This window comes from Rhinichthys klamathensis, unplaced genomic scaffold (genome assembly GCF_029890125.1).
Source record: "Rhinichthys klamathensis goyatoka isolate OS25496 unplaced genomic scaffold, OSU_Roscu_1.1 h1tg000422l_1, whole genome shotgun sequence".
In the NCBI taxonomy this organism is placed as follows: domain Eukaryota; kingdom Metazoa; phylum Chordata; class Actinopteri; order Cypriniformes; family Leuciscidae; genus Rhinichthys; species Rhinichthys klamathensis.
The window spans coordinates 685,832-706,454 of record NW_026606920.1 but is presented as its reverse complement, the minus strand read 5'-3'; the positions used below and the strand labels follow the sequence as shown (position 1 = coordinate 706,454).

Sequence of the window (20,623 nt, the reverse complement as noted above, 5' to 3'; positions counted from 1 at the left end):
TTTTGGTAATGTATTAATTCCGCCGTCACATCTGAGCACGAACCGCTGCTTGGATAGTTTCAAGATAGTTAAATATAATAATACAACAATAATATTTTAATTGTTCATATGTGTTTATTCTTGTTAGAAGATCTTTTTTTTTTACTGATTATGAACACAAATGAATCATGACAAATTAATTGTAAATAATTGTATTAATTATACCATTAATGAAAACAAGCTGATACCAAGGTATTTTAGGCCTACAATTCTAACATATTTTTTCATGAAAAATCATGATTGTATTTTCTTTTTTCGAAAGTAAGGTTAATGTAAGCAGCTTCTTGCAATACTTTCCTAAATTCGCAATAAAACCTAAGTGCAAACATTACCGTTTGAATGACCATACAGCCTACGGTCGTTTTTACTGTCCAGTGACAGCCCATCTTTTATATAGCCTACTTTGAGTGGCATGGGAGAGAGTCGGAAGTTCATTTGTTGCCCCTATGAGTTTATAATAGCATATTTTAACAAGATTGTTCTTGTTGTTATTGTTCTATTTTATTTAATATTTTTACATTTAACATGAACAATCAAACATTTAACATAAAACAAGAATTTCACAACAATTGTTGTCTACTCATTTGTCCATTTTAAAATTATTTATTCATTAACATTTTTATGTTTTAATTAAATTGATTTATGCTATTCCTTATTCTTTCGGTTTATAAGGTGTCACAACAAATCCTGCATTCATAGTCTTCCATACATAATAGCCTCTGTGACATTTAGTCACTTATCAGTTCAAAATCACAGTCCACAAACAGTGCATTTAAAAAAAAAGATTTGTCCACTTTTGCGTGGGCAAATACACTATCATAAAAACAATTGAGCAAAATGGCGCCGCCGAACAAGAAAAAGGGACATGGATAATGGATAGGGGGCGCTGGCCCAAAAAGGTTTGAGAACCACTGTTATAGAGGAATAGAACAGAAAACCTCATACATCCTGGCCAATAGGTGGCACTGTAAATTCCAAAACCACTGGTACTATTGCACTGTTGGGACGAATAAGAGCCAGCAGACCAAAACTTTACTTAGTTCACCTTTAAATTCAAAGCCTTTTTCAAAAGCAATTTATGTACTTGTCATTTACACAGGCCTGTTAACAGAAACCAAAAACACTCAGTGTTGATTAAGGTACACCAGCAAGGAAAGGTTTTAGTAAACCCAAGTTGTGTTCCAGTACCAAGGACATTAACAGAGCATCCCTCTAGATGGCTTTAATGAAAACAGAGTATTTTTGCCTTTAACAAGAGTTTTCTTTCCACAGTAACCGGAACAAGAGGAAGAGTCTGGCTCCCTCACCTACTCTATCAAGACCGCTCTCACCCCTTCCTTTCCCAACTGGTAGCTATAATTACTTTGTTTTGCTTCTCTCCCAATTAAGATAATGATAGATGTGTGATTTACACTGTGCCTGATTATAAACACCAGGTAGTGTAACATGCTTGGACATCTAGCCCACTGTTTGAATATGCCAATGGGCAATGCCAGTAACACTCTGTCAACAAAGCCTCTTAGAGGAGCGCCACTCAGTACACAACCACTTTGGCATCCAATGACAGTGTAAACCAACCATAATGTGCGTGTTGCTCATGGAATGTGCATTTTCTACAGGCAGCAGTCCACTGGACAGTCCCAGAAATGTCTCCAGCAGTCCTTCGGTCAATTTCCCGTTCATACGGAGGTAAGAGCTGAGGAGAATGAGGCTGCACACTACAAACATGTCCAAATTTATACACATTATTAATTTATGTTAAATCTTGTCCCCCCTTTCATAATGGCAGTATATAAAACCAAGACATAAGTGTGGAAAAATGTCTAGCTGGCAAACAATAAGATTGAGCGTTCACTGCAGCTGCCCTTAAGGCTGTATCGGGGATGGGAAGCTTGGCATTTGTCACAGCAATTATAATGAAGTCAGCGTGTAGCCTCATTACTTTACACTGCCATGATTATGTACTGAGGCTCCATCCACTTTTATTAATGCTTGCTTAAAATGATGTGACCCTACCAGCCTCCTTGTACAGCTCAATGAAGATTGAATGAGTTATTGTTGTTTTTTTGTGTCCTTAATGTGCCCTAAAGCATACATCTATTTGTAGATAAATTATATAACTGGCTAGAGGATGTTCAAGATCTTAAAAGTGAAATGAGCTCTAGTTTTTTTTTTTTTTTTTTTTAGTTAATTATAATTATCCTAGCATTACTGTCAAAGACACAAGCTTTATCATTTAATAGCATTTTAAATGTTTCAGACAAACATGTAAATCTGTCTGGTATAAACACTACTGTTTAAAAGTGTAGGGTCAGTAAGATTTTTAAAAAAATAAGAAACCAATACATTTATTCAGCAAGGATTAATTAATTTGATCAAAAGTAACCGTAAAGACATTTATAATTTTACAAAAGATTTCTATTTAAAATAAAGGCTGTTTTTTAAAACTTTCTATTCATCAAAGAAAGAATCCTGAAAAAATGATCACATTTTCTACAAAATATTAAGTAATTAAATGTTTCTTGAGCACAAAATCAGCATATTATAATGATTTCTGAAGGATCATGTGACACTGAAGACTGGAGTAATGATGCTGAAAATTCAGCTTTGCAATCAGAGGAATAAATTACATTTTAAAATATATTAAAATAGAAAACAGTTTTTAAAATGGTAAATAATAGTATTTCACAAAACTAAATGGTAATGTATATGTATAAAGGAGTACACTGTCATTTGTTGATGGTTGAGGATACTCTTTTGTTTTGCAGCCATTAAAATAACCAGCACTTTGATCCATACCAAATATCTGAATGGAACCTGCATATAAAAGTGTCTTCCTGTATCTCTGCCCTATTTCAGACCGGACACACGAAGGTGGTCTGTGGCGTCTGTCTCGTCTGGATATGGAACCAATCCACCCAGTTCTGCTGTTTCAGTGAGTGAGCCCTCTCAGTTATTCTGAAAAAAACCTCTTTGTTTTCCTTTTCTTTAGCCATCAATCCAGTTCATCCGCAGTGTTTTTCTGTATATGTTATAACTGCACAGAGCATGTGTTTAACCTATGATCTATTAATATAATGTATATATTAATAGATCATAGGTTAAACACATGTGATCTATTAACATTATATTAATAGATCATAGGTTAAACACACATTATCTATGATCTATTAATATAATGTATATATTTATTGTTATATATACTATACACTATTTGTTTTTGCTTTTGGAGTGGCAGTACAAGTGCAGCCAGTTGGAAAAGAGACTAACAAGTACACAGCATGCTAGATTTTCTCATTAATATTGATGAACTTTACAGTGTTAAAGTATTCATGGTCCCCACAGCCACCTTAAAATATCAGGGAATGGAAAAATAGTGATTTCCAAGCTTTAAAAAAACCCCTGTAAAAGGCTGGGGAATTTCTTTAATGAATATACTTTTTCCTCATGCTCTAAAAGGTTTTTTGGCTAGATCAGGGGTTCTTAAACTTTTGGGGGCAGAACATTTTCCAGGGACTTCACTTATGTCCCAATATCCATGTAAAACAGCATCCTTCACATGCACAAAAAGGTGTTTGGAATACCGGCACAGCCTACATATTGTACAACAGACAATTTAAATTGAGCCAAATAAATTTTGATGATTTATAGACTATAGACACATTTCCATTACTGATTTGCACAAAACTTTTGCAATATTTTCCAAATTTCGATAAAAAACTATTGCGAAATGATGGCGTTTCCTTTAATTGTTGTTACCAACAGATGTTGGTAGGTTTATGTATATCCCAGCCACTGCACTAGCCATTATTTTTAATGGAAGGAGACGAAGGCGTGTTATCAAAGCATTAATGGCAAGGAAAGCCCTTATACTTATGACCAGCGCATATGAGGTGTTTCTCCCTCATATCTGCTTCAAGGTATTGATAAATGGTGGCATTTCTTTGTTGTTTAGAATCCAGTATTCCTGTAATTCTTTTGTCTTAAGTTTAATGAAGAACTCTGTCTCGTTTTCTGTCCAAACACCGTGCCATCTTAAAAAAATTATCGACTTTTACATACGTCAGGTGACCTGTAAATGCGAAAAAAGTGTTTCCATTGCAGTTTGTCTCGGCCTCCTTGAACTTCTTTCTGGAGCACGTCACAAAAACGAACCAAAACACAGCGAAAACCTGTTGCACAGACATGAGAAATACATCTATAAAAAACCTTTAAGTGTCTACATTTTGCTTATTTGACGCTAAACTAATTATATAATTCACTTTGGAATTTAAGTCGCCGCACGTTTTAGGTGATACAAAAATTTGACTTATAGTCCGGAAATGATTTTGCGCACCCCCTGGCTATTGGTTGCGAACCTCACTTTGAGAACCCCTGTGCTAGATATTGCTTTCCATAAAATTAATTGTTGAAATCATAGTAGTAATCGGTATCTTTTTATATCCTTTGTCATTTTGGGTAATTCTCAGTATACAGTTCATATTGTAAATTAATTTGTAGATTTATTTTCAAGGAAATCATTTGAAAAACAGCCTCTTTCTCTGATTTGAATTTTTATATGGCCATTCATGGCTCATGCGATGAGGTCAGCCTTGTTCAACAATGTCCTATTGAGCTAGTGTCAGTGAAGACTTTATTCAGAGGGAAGCTGTGAAGCTTCTCTGGTTTCCTCCTTCGAGCACTAGTCCTGTCATGTGCTCCTCTGCTCATTCTTCTTTCCTGAGATTTCAGTTTACGCTTAGTCTTGAATTACTGTCTGTACCACAGACTACTGCAAACCAGAGTGGAAAGTGTCCTGTCCTATAGTTGTCTTGCATAATTGCACAGACTAATAAGCAGCTTTAGATTGTCAGATGCTCACTACTCGTGTTTCATGCAATCTGAGCATATGTGCCCCACCTTGCTATGCAGACTGTTGTATATTCATTGGTCAACAACTGTTACATTTTTACACAACCAGGGCTCGATATTAACGCTTGTCTGGGACAAGTGGATTTTTTTGAAGGGACAAGTAAAAGAGCATTTCACTTGCCCGACCGGACAAGTAGCCTGATTAGAACCCAATAAAAAATAAATAATAATAACAAAATAAATAATAATAATAATAATTTAAAAAAACTAGGGAATCACTAAAATGAGATAATGATTATGATTTTATTACATTTACTGTAAGTTGTGATCGATAGTGGATAATAAATGTTTTACTGACGCTGTTGAGGCTCGTGCAGCCTCTCGAGGAGAAATAGAAACAAATGAGCGCAGCACACACAAAGAAACTCAGTTAACAACATACTGCCGATAAAAATAACGTTTTTATTTTTTTAACATATGATACAGTTAAGCAACCTCAGTTAAGATGATCCCCTTTAAAGGTGCAGATATTACAATATGCAGATTTAAATATATCAAAGCTGATTGAAATTAGAATTCTTTGAGAATTAGAGAATATTGAGAATAAATTATATTTACAAAACACACACACACACACACAAAAATTTTTTTGGACAAGCAACTTTTTTACTTCGGACAAGTAAATGACAGATTTACTTGTCCGAAAGACAAGCACATGAAAAGGCTTAATGTCGAGCCCTGACATCCATAATGTGAGGGTGACACAACAGGCACATGTAAATGTGATTGCTGTGTTTCTGTCTCTCTCTTTCTTCTGCACCAGTCTTCCTCCTCCTCTCAGGAGCTCCTGCACCAGCTGCCCTCTCAGCCCACCCCAGATGACCTCCATCGCCTCTTCAAGCATTTCAGGAGTTCAGAGAGTGTGACAGATGAGGATGGACAGCCCTCTATCTTCCGTGCTCGCTCACGAAGTCTTAGGTCTCTGCTTGTAGAAAAAAAAACAGGATCGAGAGAGAAATTCAATATATAAATGAAATGCAACATTTTCATAGAGAGAAAGCAATTCCGTTAGCTGGTGACTTATGTTTGCTTGCATAGAAAATGTGAAATCCCATTTGTAACTTCTGAAAGCAAATAAATAAGAATAAAGTATTAGTTTGGCTTGAATGTGCTAGAGCAGGGAAAAAGTTAGCCAACACCATATTTTAATGAGCTAATCCTTAAAAATCTGCTTAGTGCAACAATCTATACAGATTTGATCTTTTATACAATTAGAATGATTTATTACTCTGACAACATTGTCCTAAACTGTAAGAAATTATGACCCAACTAAATCTCACCTTCATGTACTTCCAAACCTATATAATTTACTTTATTTTGTGGAACACAATTTTAAGGGAAATTTTGGAAGACATTTTTCATGTTCATTTCCATGTAAAATTCAAGTTTAAAAAAAGGATGCAAAAGCACCATAAAGGTGTTATAAATTGTATCTTTTGCTCACACAAAGTTAGCATAAGGTCCTCGGAGACTTCAAATATACTGTACTGCAGTGTTATTTTAGTATTATTTTTTATACTATTATAGTATTAATTAATATTTTGAATTAGCTTTCATTTTTATATTTTCTGTTTTCATATCAATTTGAGTTTGAGTTTTCCATTATATTTAGCCTTATTTTAGTCAGTTATTTTCATTTAAGTTTTTTAAGCTTTATATTTTATTGATATTTTATTTCAGTTTTATTTCCAATTGCTGAAAATGATTTTTAATAGTTTTAGTTATCAATAACAACACTAGTATGCAAGTCATACAGGGAACATTTATGATTCTTTTATGATGCTCTTGTATACGTTTTCAAGCTGAAAAACTTGTTCCGCATTCAGTGTAATTTCACAGAAAATTTTTTGGAAGGAAATGGGGAATAAATAATGATAGAATTTTCATTGTGAAGTAAACTATTGCTTTAATGTTATTTGTTTGTGCAAAATATTTTGTAGTCCTGGGCGGACATGTGGCTCCTTTGATAACGAGATTGTGATGATGAATCACGTCTACAAAGAACGGTTTCCAAAGGTAACTGAGCTCTGACATTTAAATTTTGTTTTTCATCATAGACGTGGACGCCACGTCATGTCACATGTTGTTTACTTTGTTTAAATTGTGGCTGTGGGAAAATTGACGGCCTGGTTTGTCTAAACAAAACAAATGACAATTGTCACCTACAATTTTATCACTATTCCAGGCCACGGCTCAGATGGAGGGGCGTTTGCTGTCAGTGATTGCAGACTATTCCCCAGACAGCGCTCCCCCTCTTGCTGATGGAGTGCTGGGCTTCATTCAACACCAGCTGGTCGAGCTCGTCCGAGACTGTCTGGAGAAGTCCAGAAAGGGGCTTATCACATCCGGCTACTTTGTGGAACTTCAGGAAAAATTAGAAAATTTTCTACATGAGGTAGACAAAATGCCACATTTGTTGTTATGTTGATATTTGCATCTGAAAATAAAAGTCGTTTGCATAGATCCATATTTTACAATGTCACAAAAGACCAGAATTTCAGTACTCCATATTAGGATCAATACTAGTACAATTTTTAAACAATTTTTTTGAATACTTTACGCTAAGTATTAATGTAAATAATTATATTAATAGTAATTATATTAAAACAATGCAGTACGCTACCGGTCATATCTTTGGAGTTGGTAAGATTAGTTTTATGGAAAATTAATATTTTTATTCCGCAAGGACACATTACATTGATTGAAACTGACAGTAAAGACATTTAATGTTACAGAAGATTTCTATTTCAAATAAATGCTGGGGGGGGGGGGAGGAATCACAGAAGAAAAATATACAAAGAGAGTATGCAAAAGTAATTATTTTCAATAAAACTGCTAAAATTATTGACAGTACTGAAATATATTACATACACAGTGATTTGATGGTGGTAAAGTTCATGGCAGCATCAAAGAATTTTTTAAGGTTGATTGTTACAGCTACTGAAGTTGTCAATCCAAAAGCAATGCAAGTGTTTTTTCTTTAGTCAGTGTTGTTGTTTAATCAATATTAGCTACATAATACATGCATGAGTATTAGGGTGCTTTTAAACTGCAGGGCCTAATGCATAGATTTTGAGACTATTCAAATATATATATTTTTATTTGCCCTGCCTGTTTACAATGCACTTAGCCCAAACTGACAGTGCTTATGTTAACCAAGACTGGCCTTTTGACCATGGAAGTGCTTTTCACACGCTCCCTTCACAGAGTGCGCACATATCATGCATGCGTTCAAAAGCAGCTTCCTTTCTTTACTCCATATGACTTGTTTTTAGTATCGACACACATTTGACATCCTTAGTTTGCACTAACGTGACCATTCTGTAGTTCATACTGAGAGGTTTAATGCTCTCTTTTTAACCGTCAGCTGAATCAGTTAAACTGCTGCAGCCCATCTCATTTATAAGAGCGGTATTATTACTAAATGATTACTGACCGAGAGCCTCATGGCCTTAGACATAAGACCCCTGAAGTCCTGAGTTATTCTTTTAATAAGCACTGTTCCTGTCATGTTCCTTCTGAAAATGACATTTAGTGAACTGCTGTACCGAAGCACTGTGGTCTTTTCCTTTGTGGAGATGAAACTGTGTTGCATCTACAGGCACATGTATGCGTGTGTTTGTTTTAAAATAAACTTGCTGCTTTCATTCCTCATACCAAGCTGCTGTTGTCATGTGCAGTTTTTCTGGAAAGACGTGAAAAGAGCAGCAGTATTGCAAGGCACAGTAGTCATCTGCAGTGTCTGTGTGCTCAAGCAGTAATGTCGACACTGTGGAGGGAAGGATGGTTAATTAGGGCAAGTGAGAGACTGTTTTGTCTCCCCGAGGAGCTTTTGCTTCATGCTTCTGAAGTCATGAAAAGCAAATGAAGGAAAGAGGCTGATCAAATTAAGCAAGGGGAAACAGGTCGCAGTGGAATTTCCAAGTTGCTGGCTTATGGTTGATTTTGGTTTAAATATTTTAAATGAATGAAACGTTCTATGGAAAAGAGCTGTGTGAAAATTCTTATTTTTATTTTGGGTTCCACAGAAAAAATATGGTGTCATACGGGTTTGGAATGACATGAGGGTAAATTAAGAATGACAAAAAATGTCATTTTTGGGTGAACTAACCCTTTAAATGACTTGTGTGAAATGTCATTAAGAGCTTAAGGGGTTTTTATGGTCTTTTTCCATTATTACTTCTCTCTGTCCTCTTACAGTGAATTAGGTGGCTTATTTCTGTAACTTTTACAATTTAGAGAATTTGCTTTATGTTAATGTCTACCAAATGTTATGCAAAAAATGTAGGTTGTTTCGTTTTGCACTCGTAAAGTTAATTTGCATTGGCCCTGTATGTGTTTTTTTTTTACCCATAGGCATATGATCGGTCTGAGAGTGAGGAAGTGACTGTTATTGCCAAACTCGTGAAGAAGATTCTCATCATTATTTCCAGGCCAGCAAGACTTCTGGAATGTCTGGTAAAATTATGATTAACACTGTGATTTTCTTTTTTATTTTGGGACTGATAGACCCCAAATTATACCAATTTTAATTCATGGTTTTGAACTGCCCACTACAGTGACTCACTTTATTTTTAGTGTAAAAAAAAAAAAAAAAGCATTTAAATTATGTTAAAATCCCAATGTTATTAAATAAATGGTAATTTTGCCTCTTTATGTTTTTTCTTTAATAATAATACAAATCGCTCACATCATTGGGGTCTCTAGGAGCATAATCTCAGCAGATTGAGTTTTTTCCCATCAGAGTTCCAGATCATGTTCAAAACCGCCTGTGCCCTAGTAATCTACCGTTTCTAATTAATTACTGTGTGAAATTTGGACTCATTTTGATGCCATTTATATAATGCTTACTCACCATTTTTCTATTAACCAACAGGAGTTTGATCCTGAGGAGTTTTATCAACGTCTTGAAGTTGCCGAAGGCCATGCAAAAGTTGACCAGGGGATCAAGACTGACATCCCCCGATACATCATCAGCCAACTGGGTCTCACACGAGACCCCCTGGAGGGTATAATTATGATTTATCTAGCACCCCACCCTTAAATTATATGTTTTTGTCTATGTTGTAAAATGTAATTAAATATTAGCTTTAGGCAAACAAGTGATTGATGTATTTGAAGAGTTTGGTTCCAAAACGCAATAAATCCATTTAGATTAATTTGAGTAAAAATGTGTTTTCTTTACCAAGAAAGTGGAAAGATGAAAACCACTATTTTCTGTTTCAAACGTTCACATAGCATTTGTAGGTCATAAAAAAAAATAAAAAAAAAAATCCAGGTTTTGATTTTCAAAGATTTATTATAAAAACGGATTATTTTTTTCCCCAAAATGCAATAAATCCATTAAAAAAAAAAATCAAAATGCAATTAATCCATTGAATCAATATAAAAGTTGTTTTTTTTCATATTGAAACTGTTGAAAATACACAACAACGTAAGTTTATTAGTATAATATTTTTTATTAAGAACTGTAAAGAAGATTGAAAACATGTTTCCTCCTCCCGAGTGCCTCATCTTCTTAATCTCCTCACGTAAATGATTCGATTTCGATGCCTTGCGTTTCTCACCCACCGCAGAAACAACCACAGGTTCATCAATGCCTCAAAATTATTCATTTTTTTGTTTGTTTGTTGATCGAAAAGTACAAAATCGATAAGGAAACTAGGAAGCCGGGTGTATTTAAGGCGCTGCCGTTACTGTTTACATTGCGTGGAATGGTGCGTTGTGATTGGTTGAGAGCGGATATATCACATTCTGCAGAGAAGGGAGACTGGTGTTTGTCGCGGTTTGGAAAGAAAGGGAGAAAACATGACAGAATAACACGGCGGATATCGCATTTTACTTAAAATTAAACATTGACTTTTCAATACCAACCAGATACAATACTGATTTTTGCAGTAACTAATTTTTTTTCAAAATGGCGTTTATCGCATTTTGGAACCAAACTCTTCATTTGTTTCTTCTTCTTGTCTTTGGGTTCAGAAATGGTGCAGCTTGAGCATAATAACTCAGGCGGCCCAAGCAGAGAACTGGATGACACTGCAGAGGTAAGAAAATAAACCAATAGGTTTGACATAAAATCTTAAAGTCGCTCACTGTTTCTCTACACTACTGGAGGTCTCATACCTTCCTTTCCAAGAGGTCTAGTCTCTAAATTTCATTCCTAACCATGATCCAAGCAATCATACCTATAAGTGAAACTTATGTACAGTTGTGAAATGAAATAACCAATGTACATTGCAGAACTATTGGTACAAATTCATGTAGTAATGACTATTTTTGGATAAACCTTTGATTTAAATGAGTACTTCAGGCCATTTGATTTTCTCTCATACCCCTTTTCCACCAAAAACGAACTGGTTCGGAACTGGTGCTGGTTCAAAGTTGGATCGGAGTTGGTTCAACTTGCGAACCTTCTCTGAACCTGTTTGTTTTTCCACTGACTAGAGCGCCCAGCGAACAACGTCGTTACGTCACTGTGTACGTCGCCATACATCTTAGCTAGAAACGCTTGCAAGTACAACATTACTTTGGGATTATCTCTAACTCGTGAACCAAGAAGGCTTTAAAAACAATTGAAATATGTAAGTCTTTTAATCTTTTCCTTTGATATGTAATATTTTCTGATTAGTTATGTACTCCTGTCTTGTCTATTTTTTTCTTTCCATTTATTTGTTCTATATTGTGACTGTTTTCTCCTTTGCTTACATAACGTTTTCAATAAAAAAAAAAACTAAAAAAAAAACTAGAAACGCTTGCGCCAACTTCAAGCATAACAATTACAATGGCGGACTACATCGTGTTTGTGCAAATGTTTCTCCTGGCTTTGCGATCCTATATTATGTCAGAAAATATGTTATCTAAACCCGCCCCCAGCTCCCGAGGTAAGCATGACGTGGTAAAAGAACGGTTCTAGTCCAGCAAAGAGTTGGTGCCGCTTTGGAACCAGTTTTCCTGGCCGAGAACCGGTTCTTTGGCTGTCGAAACACAAAGAACTGGTTCGCGCGCAGGCACCGGCTCCGAACCGGCTCTCAAAATGCGTTGGTGGAAAAGGGGCATCAGTTGCACTTTTTTTTTTTGCTAACATGGCATCAAATGAATAAGTCTGTGCTACCATTCAAAAGTTTGGGGTTATTTTACTTATGTTTACCAAGACTGCATTTATTTGATGCAAGGGGGGGTGGACCCAGCAGTTTAAGATACTGTCAACTTTAAGAAACAGAGAAACAATTAGTGGATCTAGACCATCGCCTGCTAACTTGTGACTTATGACTTTCAATCAAATAGATGTTGTATTGTTCTGTTCTTCAGAGGTTTCTTTGTTTTGTGCCCCAGAATCGTCTTGGAACCACAACACCTCGAAGAAAACCTCTGGAAAGAGATTTTGAGACCATAAAGCTCATCAGCAATGGGGCTTATGGGTGAGCTCACATTTATTGCTATTTTCTTTAAATAAGGAATGGTCTGTTTTATAGTCACAAGAATTAAGACCACCAGTTGACTAAAGGCTGGAATACACTACACAACCTAGATTGGTTTACCTAGATTTTCGCCCAGATTTGCAGTCTGGACGAGTGAAAACTAGTTGCCAAAAGTCAGAACAGGTCTGCAGATTTCGGGCAGTCGGAGCTGACAGATTTGGCAGATAATCGTGTAGCTTATGATGGGCAAAGACACTCGTAGATTTTTTTTTTTTTTTTTAGCTTCAGACAATGAGTCCATCAAGTTGGAGGAGATTTATGGAAAATTATTATTATTAATATTTTGGAGCTGATTTTAGATCACATTTTTTCCTTTTGTCATGGTCTCCTAGTAAACGTTAACAGTGTGTTGTGTTCAGAATGGCTTGGAAGTCTAATAGTGTGTGATCTTCAGTCATTTAGTTTATGATGCCAAGTTTTTCTCTACAACCATTTACAAAGTCAACAAGTGACTGATTTTAAAGTGCCCCTATTTTACTATCTTTAAGGCTCCTGATTTTGTTTTCGAGGTCTCCTACAACAGGTTAACATGCATCAAAGGTCAAAAAACACTTTGTTTCTTATAATATACATTGCACATCACCACATTTTTCAATGATTCTCAAATGACTCGTTGGATGAATCAGTCTCTCTAAATCCTACCTTTCCGCGAGCCTACTGTGCTCTTATTGGCCAGACGGCCCAGTCTGTTGTGAACAATCAGAATATTATCCAGTTCCATCTGGTTGATCCGTGACCTACAGATAAGCGTCTTTGCGGCAGGGATTTAATCTTTAAAAATGTCTGGGATAAGAAAATCTAAAGTGCACACCTTCATAAAGGATATTCTCAAAGGCTGGATTTAGCATCAGGAAAAACATGTTCACACTTCTGCTGGCCACCGTTAACAAGTTGGTTTTCTTCTGGACATTCTAAAACGCTTAACGTGAAAACCGCTTTTAAAACGCCTATGGGGCACTTTAACGTGGCTTAATGTATATTAAGACAGTGATGTTAAAAGACCAAACTCAGTAAACACCATACTAAGCATACTAAGCTATGTACAGAAAAGTAGATGAGTGCAGAATATGAATGCGTTTTCTTTAGAATAATGGTTTTCTATGGGAGGAAAATGCTTAACATGTAATTAAACGCATTGCATTCATATTCTGGGCTTATCTGCTTTTCTGTAGATGGTATGCTTTATTATTAAGGTGTGTACAGAATTTGATCTTTTAATATGTCTTAGGATATCAAGCTGTTAAGCGTTTTTCGCATACAATTTGAAAAGACTCAAACGGACACAGACAGAGTGAAAGACTAGATTTTTTTCGTTTCGATCAGGTAGGGTATAAGTGATTTCAAAACATTTCAGCTGGTTCTAATTTGATTTTTGGATGCTGTGAACATGTTTAGCTAAAAAGACTGCCACTCCAGTTTAGCGTTTATTGTTGTCTCTGCAGTTAAAAAGACAAAGTTGACAATTCTGGCTATACTTTCATTATTTTAATGATTTCTTTGTTTTATTCATTGATCACTCAGGGTTATCTAATTTAACTATTTGGCTTGTATTTTGAATGTATGTTCCCCTGCACTTTGCACACATTTGTTCTGCAACATGATTCTGACTTATTTCGTTTTGTATTTTTATTTATTAGAAAGGTATATTCTGTTCTAATTTAATTCTGTAAATTAATTGTTGATTATTTTTCGGTACATCGATGTTGCGCTGTATTTCGAGTGTGCTCGCACAATCAATTTAGCCGATCTAATTTGATTTGCAGACAATCGAAATGCAAATCCTGTCTGCAGTGTGGCCTTTCTGCAGTTATTTGTTATTTCTTCGTTTTATTGATTAATAAAACATGCTTTTATACATTTTCTTCTGTATCTTTATGTAATGTTCTGTACATCGTGGCTTTAAAATGTTAAATTATTCATGGTCTGCATAGCGTTTACATTTACATTTTTCTTACCAAACCTGAAGGCTTTGGGATACTTTCACAACCTGATTGGTTGGCTTTTATAATGTATTGCCTATTTTGAGAAGGAACTGCAAATGATGGTATTTTGAGAACCAGCTGAGAACTCGTGAAGAGCTTATTAAATGTGTAAAAGAGTCAAAACAGTGGTAGGAATCCCTCCGTCACACAATATATCTGCTGCAAGGAGACGCAGTTCTGATGCCTGTACCAAACTGTGATGGCAACACAGTTCGGTATCAGAGTCTCATCTTCCTGTTTTTGGTTTGTTTACATATCTTTGGTCCGTGTTGCGTTTATATCATTCGAACTGCACCAGAGTTCATTTGGAAGCGAACCGAGACCCATCTTTTCGGAGGTCTCGGTCCTCTTGTTTGGTGCGCACCAGGGTTCGGATGGCAGCGTTTACAAATGAACCTCACTAACAGAGCACTCACACCAGGGCTTGTTTAATCGAACCAAACATGTCAAGTTTGAACACACCCTAAATGTTGTGTAGTGTGTTCCAGCCTTAAGAATATCTGTCAGATCTGTGAACCTGATTTGAGCTTTGACTCGCAGGGCTGTGTACCTGGTAAGGCACCGTGGGACACGGCAGAGGTTTGCCATGAAGAAGATCAACCGGCAGAACTTGATCCTGAGGAACCAGATCCAGCAGGTGTTTGTGGAGCGGGACATTCTGACGTTTGCAGAGAATCCTTTTGTGGTCAGCATGTTCTGCTCTTTTGAGACAAGACGGCACCTCTGCATGGTCATGGAGTATGTGGAGGGTGAGTCAGAAGAGTGATGCATTGTTTTTCTTGGTCTAATCTTATGACACACATATGCATCATTTCTTATGTGTACTATCTGATTCTGCAGCTGTAATGTTTTAATATGAAATTCTCTTTGCAGGTGGAGACTGTGCAAATTTGCTGAAGAATATGGGTCCCTTGCCGGTGGACATGACCAGAATGTACTTTGCAGAGACAGTTCTGGCACTAGAGTATCTTCATAATTATGGTATCGTGCACAGGGATCTCAAACCTGACAAGTAAGAGCTGATCTGAATCTGATGCAATCCTGCAGTTACGCATGACTCCATGTCCTGAGAATATTGCATTCACAGTGTTTGTTTCCTGTCTTCAGCCTACTCATTACATCAATGGGGCACATTAAACTGACTGACTTTGGTTTGTCTAAAATCGGTTTAATGAATATGACCACAAACCTGTATGAGGAGCACATGGAGAAAGACACAAGAGAGTTCATTGATAAACAGGTCAGTCTACCTATACATGCAGTTTTTCTAGTTTTAAGTGTTCACATTAAAAGACTAGTTTTGTCTTCATTTGTTTGAGTAATTTTCTACCCCATATTTCTTTTTATTTCTTCCATAAAACAAAACTTCCATTCAGCAAAATGTCCAAGCAACTATTTTATTTTACTTAAATTGACTGCCAAGTCGATAAAGGGGAAAAACAGATGGAAAAAAGGGGAAAATTACTTTAAAAAGAGGGAATAATGGCATTTTAAATAATACATTTTATTTGGGCCCAAGCACCGATGGTGTGAGGACCCTATTGGAATTGTTCTGTTTATTATTTCATTTTATTTTGTTTTATTTATTTTATATATATTTGTTTTTACTGCCAAGTTCCAGAAAGGACAAAACAGCATTATAAAATGAGATTTGAGTTAAGGGGAATGGAAGATTTTGAACAAGTTATGTCTTAGATTAGTTACTGATTTTATTTTATTTTTCATTTTATTACTGCCATGTTCCATAAAGGACAAAACAGCAATATACATTTCTGTTTTTAAATTTCATATGATAGCTTTGTGTTGGAAACAGAATTTGTGAAATTTAAGTCATTATTCACTAATTTTGTAATCTTTCCTATTGCTGGATTTCTCTAATTTAATTTGTAGCCAAGTATATTCAAAATTGCAATGTTCTGATCGATGTAAACCTCTCATGTCAAGGTTAAATATAAAATGAGATTTTCAAGTTGTGTGATGAAGACGACAATTTTGTGTTAAATTGAGTAAGGGAATTCTAAACTTAAATTAGTGATGTTTTTTCACACCAACTATTCAATGGCTTCAGAAGACTTGACACTTTTGACTTTTATGGGGTTTTTTTTAATTATTGTTATGGTACCAGTAAAAATTACCATTCCCTTAAAGGGATGATAGAGGATTGCTTAGACATTCTCCTTTTCCAATCTCATTTTGTGTTCCATGGCAGATAGAAATGATGACAACATTTTCTTGTTTTCCTGTTGTTTTCTAGGTCTGTGGCACTCCAGAGTACATTGCACCAGAGGTGATCCTGAGGCAAGGTTATGGGAAACCTGTGGATTGGTGGGCCATGGGCATTATCCTGTATGAGTTCCTGGTGGGTTGTGTGCCATTCTTTGGAGACACACCAGAAGAGCTCTTTGGCCAGGTGGTCAGTGGTAAGGATCGATCCCTAACCCTGCGTATTAAATAATGATTAATATGATTTCTGCCTGGTGGATGATTAAACGAGTGGGGAAAAGCTCCCATTTCCCTACATTGCAGAAGGGACCTGAGTCTAATCTAGGGATCAGAATATCATAAAAACTTGGGGGTGTGTGGGCACTTTTGACTTGGGCCAGTACGTAATGTCCTTTTTTTCATGTTGTGTGTGTGTCCGTATCTCTGTCACTACATAGATGAAATCGAGTGGCCAGAGGGTGATGATTCGTTACCTGTGGAGTCTCAAGACCTAATCACAAAACTGTTGAGACAAAGTCCCTTGGAGCGCTTGGGAACAGGTTGGTGTTTTGCCCTGATAAATGCCTGTTTATCAGTGTTATTTTAATATTATTTATATATTATTATAGTATTTATTTATAATTTACATTTTCTTTTCTTTTATATTTTCTGTTTATATTTTAATTCTATTTTAATTTTGTTTTTTTGTTGTGTGCTTTTGTAATTTTTAATAGTTTTAAAAATAGTTTTTAAACAAAACACTTCTATTTAGCTTTTTTTAAATATATTTTACTTAAACAACACTGCTGTTTATAAACTTAAAAAGCTGCCATAATGTAGCCAACATTGAATCATGTGTGGTATGACCTACAGGAGGGGCAGCAGAGGTCAAACATCACGTCTTCTTCCATGGTCTGGACTGGAGTGGACTGCTAAGGCAAAAAGCTGAGTTCATTCCACAGCTTGAAACTGAAGACGACACAAGCTACTTCGACAGTAGGTGGCTCCCTTGCTCTTTTAAGACATCTGCTGAATCATAAATATAATGTAGATGCAACTTAAGTTTCTATTTATCTGCTGTCCAGCACGCTCTGACCGTTACCAACACTCTGAGGAGGACGATGAGACAAACGACGATGAATCTTATCAGGATATCAAGTTCTCTTCCTGCTCGCATCGCTTCAGCAAGGTGAAATAGCTGAATGTGCACAATATTGTCTTTTAGTGATGCCTGTCAGTCAGTTATATTATGTTCTAATGGCAGACTGAGACATTTAACACATTAAGGAGTAGATTATGACTTGTTTTTGTGAACTAGGTGTACAGTAGCTCTGAGCAGCTGGCTTCTCCCTCTAACTTGAGCCTGTCCTCCTCTGAGCGGAGCTGCAGTGAGGAGAAGGAGGACCGATGGGATGGTCATTCATTGCTGTCTCCAGTAGAAACCCCCAGACAGCTTTTAAGTAGCGACAGGAAGCAGGATGCCCACAGGTGGAGGTGAGCACAAGGCTGTTTATGGAATAGGTTACTGTCACACAACATACTATTTCTCCAGTATATATTTTTTGTATGTTGCAGACATATTGGTAGGGTTGGGTATCGTTTCAATTTTAGCGATTTCGATTCTTATCGATTCTTGTTTCAAATTCCAATATTTTTTGGAGAGAAAAAAAAAAGGGCAAATACTTGAAGAATAATTATTTCTACCTTTTATTCTTGCCAATTTTAAGGATTAACCAATGAAATGGCTAAAGTGAAAGGAGTCTCTTCAAATAAAGATTGTGTTGATTACATTATTTCTTCAGTAGGTGGAAAAAATCGACTGTGAATTGTTTTTTTTCATTTAATCATTTATTTAAGAAGACTCAAGAAATTTATTCAAAAATGTTAAATCATCCATTAATTAAACAGGTATTTATGAATGATTCCCCTTTGGGGCCATTCATATAGCGCGTCTAATAACGCGTGGAAAACGCGGCTGCGCAGTTTTCTCCTTTCCACAAGCGCTTGTGCTCCTGTGGTGCATTGCTATGCAACCATGAACTGCGCTCTCCATGATGACGAGGAAGTATCAGCAAAGAATAATTGATTCCTAGCCCTTGCATTAGCTTTACTATATTTATGGAGATGAGAAATAAAAACCCGCCCTGTACAGCTATGATCAGCTGTTCGGCCGAGCTTTCGATGTTGTTACAGAAAGGTCGGTTGGTTTTTGTCACATGACCTGCGGTGCGCTTGCGGCAAACTGAAAAGTTAAGATGTTTTCATGGTGATGGTGATGATCATTTATTATACTACTATCTGAAATGTGATCTGCATTTTTTTTACAAGCAATAAAAATGTGCCCAAAGGGAATCACTCATTAGTGAATCACTCATGATTATAAAATAAATACTTGAAAATATGTATAATGCTGTTTAGTTGCTTAAAGTTTTTAATATCTCTTCTCAATCAGTCCAAGTCCGAGGCCGAGAGCATCATCCAGTTCATCTCAGCCTGATAGGGGCAGTAGTCCTCTTATTTTAAACAGCACTCAGAGCCTGGAGGCCATGCCACACTTCGCCTTTCCTGAGGATGAGGGTAACACATTTTTGAATGCATATTTTAATCTAACATAAGGTGAAATTAAAGGGCGGCTTGTGAAGTAGTCAGTCAAATTGCTCCATCTCAATTTTGAGTTTTCTTAAATTTTTGTTTCCTTTTAGAAGGTCTTGTCTCAAATCTCCAGCGAATTCGTCTACGCAGCAATTCCACTGGAACAAGACCTACTAATCGCAGGGACCACAAGGGTCCACGTCGCCTCGGGCTCCAGCAGGAGACCCCAGAGAAGCCACGATCACCATTTACATGCAAAGTCCCCAAGTCTGCCTCCGTGTCTGGCCTTTCCCTCATCGTCACAGCAGGTAAAGGGAGCTCAGATGTGTTCATGTAGATGATGTACCACCATGTGATATCATCACATTGAAGGCAACTGAAATTCATGTGACTAAAACAATAAACAAGTGAAGCAGGTGGTTTCAAGAGAACAATGAACAGTTGAGAAAAACAAAGATCTTATTGACAAAGATGAAAGTGAAACATTACTTGACATAAATAAACTGTGTTAGATATTTAGTACAATAATGTGGATATTGCAGATATTATGAGGCGTTTCATTTATATATGATCCTTTATTGGCATAGATGACATCCCTGGTGGGCTCCAGACAAGCCCTATGTCTTCACACTCCCTCTCATCCAACCCTTCATCTCGGGACTCTTCCCCCAACCGTGACCTCTCTCTCAGCGTAAGCAGTCTTCGTCCTCCTGTGGTCATCCACAGCTCTGGGAGGAAGTACGGCTTTGCGCTCCGTGCCATTCGGGTCTACATGGGCGACACAGATGTCTACACAGTGCACCACATAGTCTGGGTGGGTATAATGAATGTAGTGTGAATCATTCCATTTTATTCCATTAACAACTAGTGATGTGCCTAAATTTTGCTAACCAAAAATATTTGACTGCAAATTATTTTTTACATTTTGTCCGAAACAATTTGGGAGGGCGTTTAATCGGTGCTTCTCCAATGACGCGTTTTGCTGTATCAGTGTCTAGTCTGTGCACACAACGTGGATAACCTACAACATTTAAACATCAGCTGCATAGACAGTAGGTCTTTGTTAACAATATCAATTTGCCTTTTTTAATCTTCATTTTGTAGTGCCTACCATGCAGTAATTAGTTTAGTTTAGTTTATTTAAGAGTTTGACAAGGCAGGATATTAAAGGACAAAACCCTGAAATGTATCAAACAGAACACATACTCAAGACAACCGTATATACCTAATTAAAAAGTAAAAAAAAATAAAAAAAATAGAAGAAACAAACAGGAGGAGTAAAACAGATGCATACAAAAACCTGAAATACATCAGGCTTCATACAAGCAGAACCTGCAAGTTATTTATAAAACAGTTTAAGAGCACGTGGAATAAAAGAAAGTTCCTGTCTTTTTGATTTACTCCTGGGCACAAAAA

The 20,623-nt window shown here is 36.4% G+C and overlaps 1 protein-coding gene across 3 annotated transcripts in view; it reads left to right on the top strand.

The window, feature by feature from the left end:
- The window catches only part of mast3a (microtubule associated serine/threonine kinase 3a), a 34,971-nt gene that overhangs the window by 10,052 nt on the left and 4,296 nt on the right, over positions 1 to 20,623 (top strand). For 2 of the 3 annotated variants that reach the window (XM_056235407.1, XM_056235405.1), the window contains 21 exons: positions 1,312 to 1,388; positions 1,659 to 1,728; positions 2,899 to 2,974; positions 5,714 to 5,868; positions 6,891 to 6,966; positions 7,136 to 7,345; positions 9,307 to 9,408; positions 9,827 to 9,959; positions 10,933 to 10,997; positions 12,286 to 12,371; positions 14,954 to 15,162; positions 15,287 to 15,425; positions 15,521 to 15,653; positions 16,668 to 16,833; positions 17,074 to 17,175; positions 17,489 to 17,611; positions 17,701 to 17,804; positions 17,934 to 18,109; positions 19,068 to 19,192; positions 19,318 to 19,515; positions 19,795 to 20,021. In XM_056235407.1, the coding sequence (XP_056091382.1) occupies positions 1,312 to 1,388; positions 1,659 to 1,728; positions 2,899 to 2,974; positions 5,714 to 5,868; positions 6,891 to 6,966; positions 7,136 to 7,345; positions 9,307 to 9,408; positions 9,827 to 9,959; positions 10,933 to 10,997; positions 12,286 to 12,371; positions 14,954 to 15,162; positions 15,287 to 15,425; positions 15,521 to 15,653; positions 16,668 to 16,833; positions 17,074 to 17,175; positions 17,489 to 17,611; positions 17,701 to 17,804; positions 17,934 to 18,109; positions 19,068 to 19,192; positions 19,318 to 19,515; positions 19,795 to 20,021 (2,752 nt within the window). The remainder of the gene's footprint in view (positions 1 to 1,311; positions 1,389 to 1,658; positions 1,729 to 2,898; positions 2,975 to 5,713; positions 5,869 to 6,890; positions 6,967 to 7,135; positions 7,346 to 9,306; positions 9,409 to 9,826; positions 9,960 to 10,932; positions 10,998 to 12,285; positions 12,372 to 14,953; positions 15,163 to 15,286; positions 15,426 to 15,520; positions 15,654 to 16,667; positions 16,834 to 17,073; positions 17,176 to 17,488; positions 17,612 to 17,700; positions 17,805 to 17,933; positions 18,110 to 19,067; positions 19,193 to 19,317; positions 19,516 to 19,794; positions 20,022 to 20,623) is intronic. The other variant, XM_056235406.1, reaches the window with a different exon arrangement.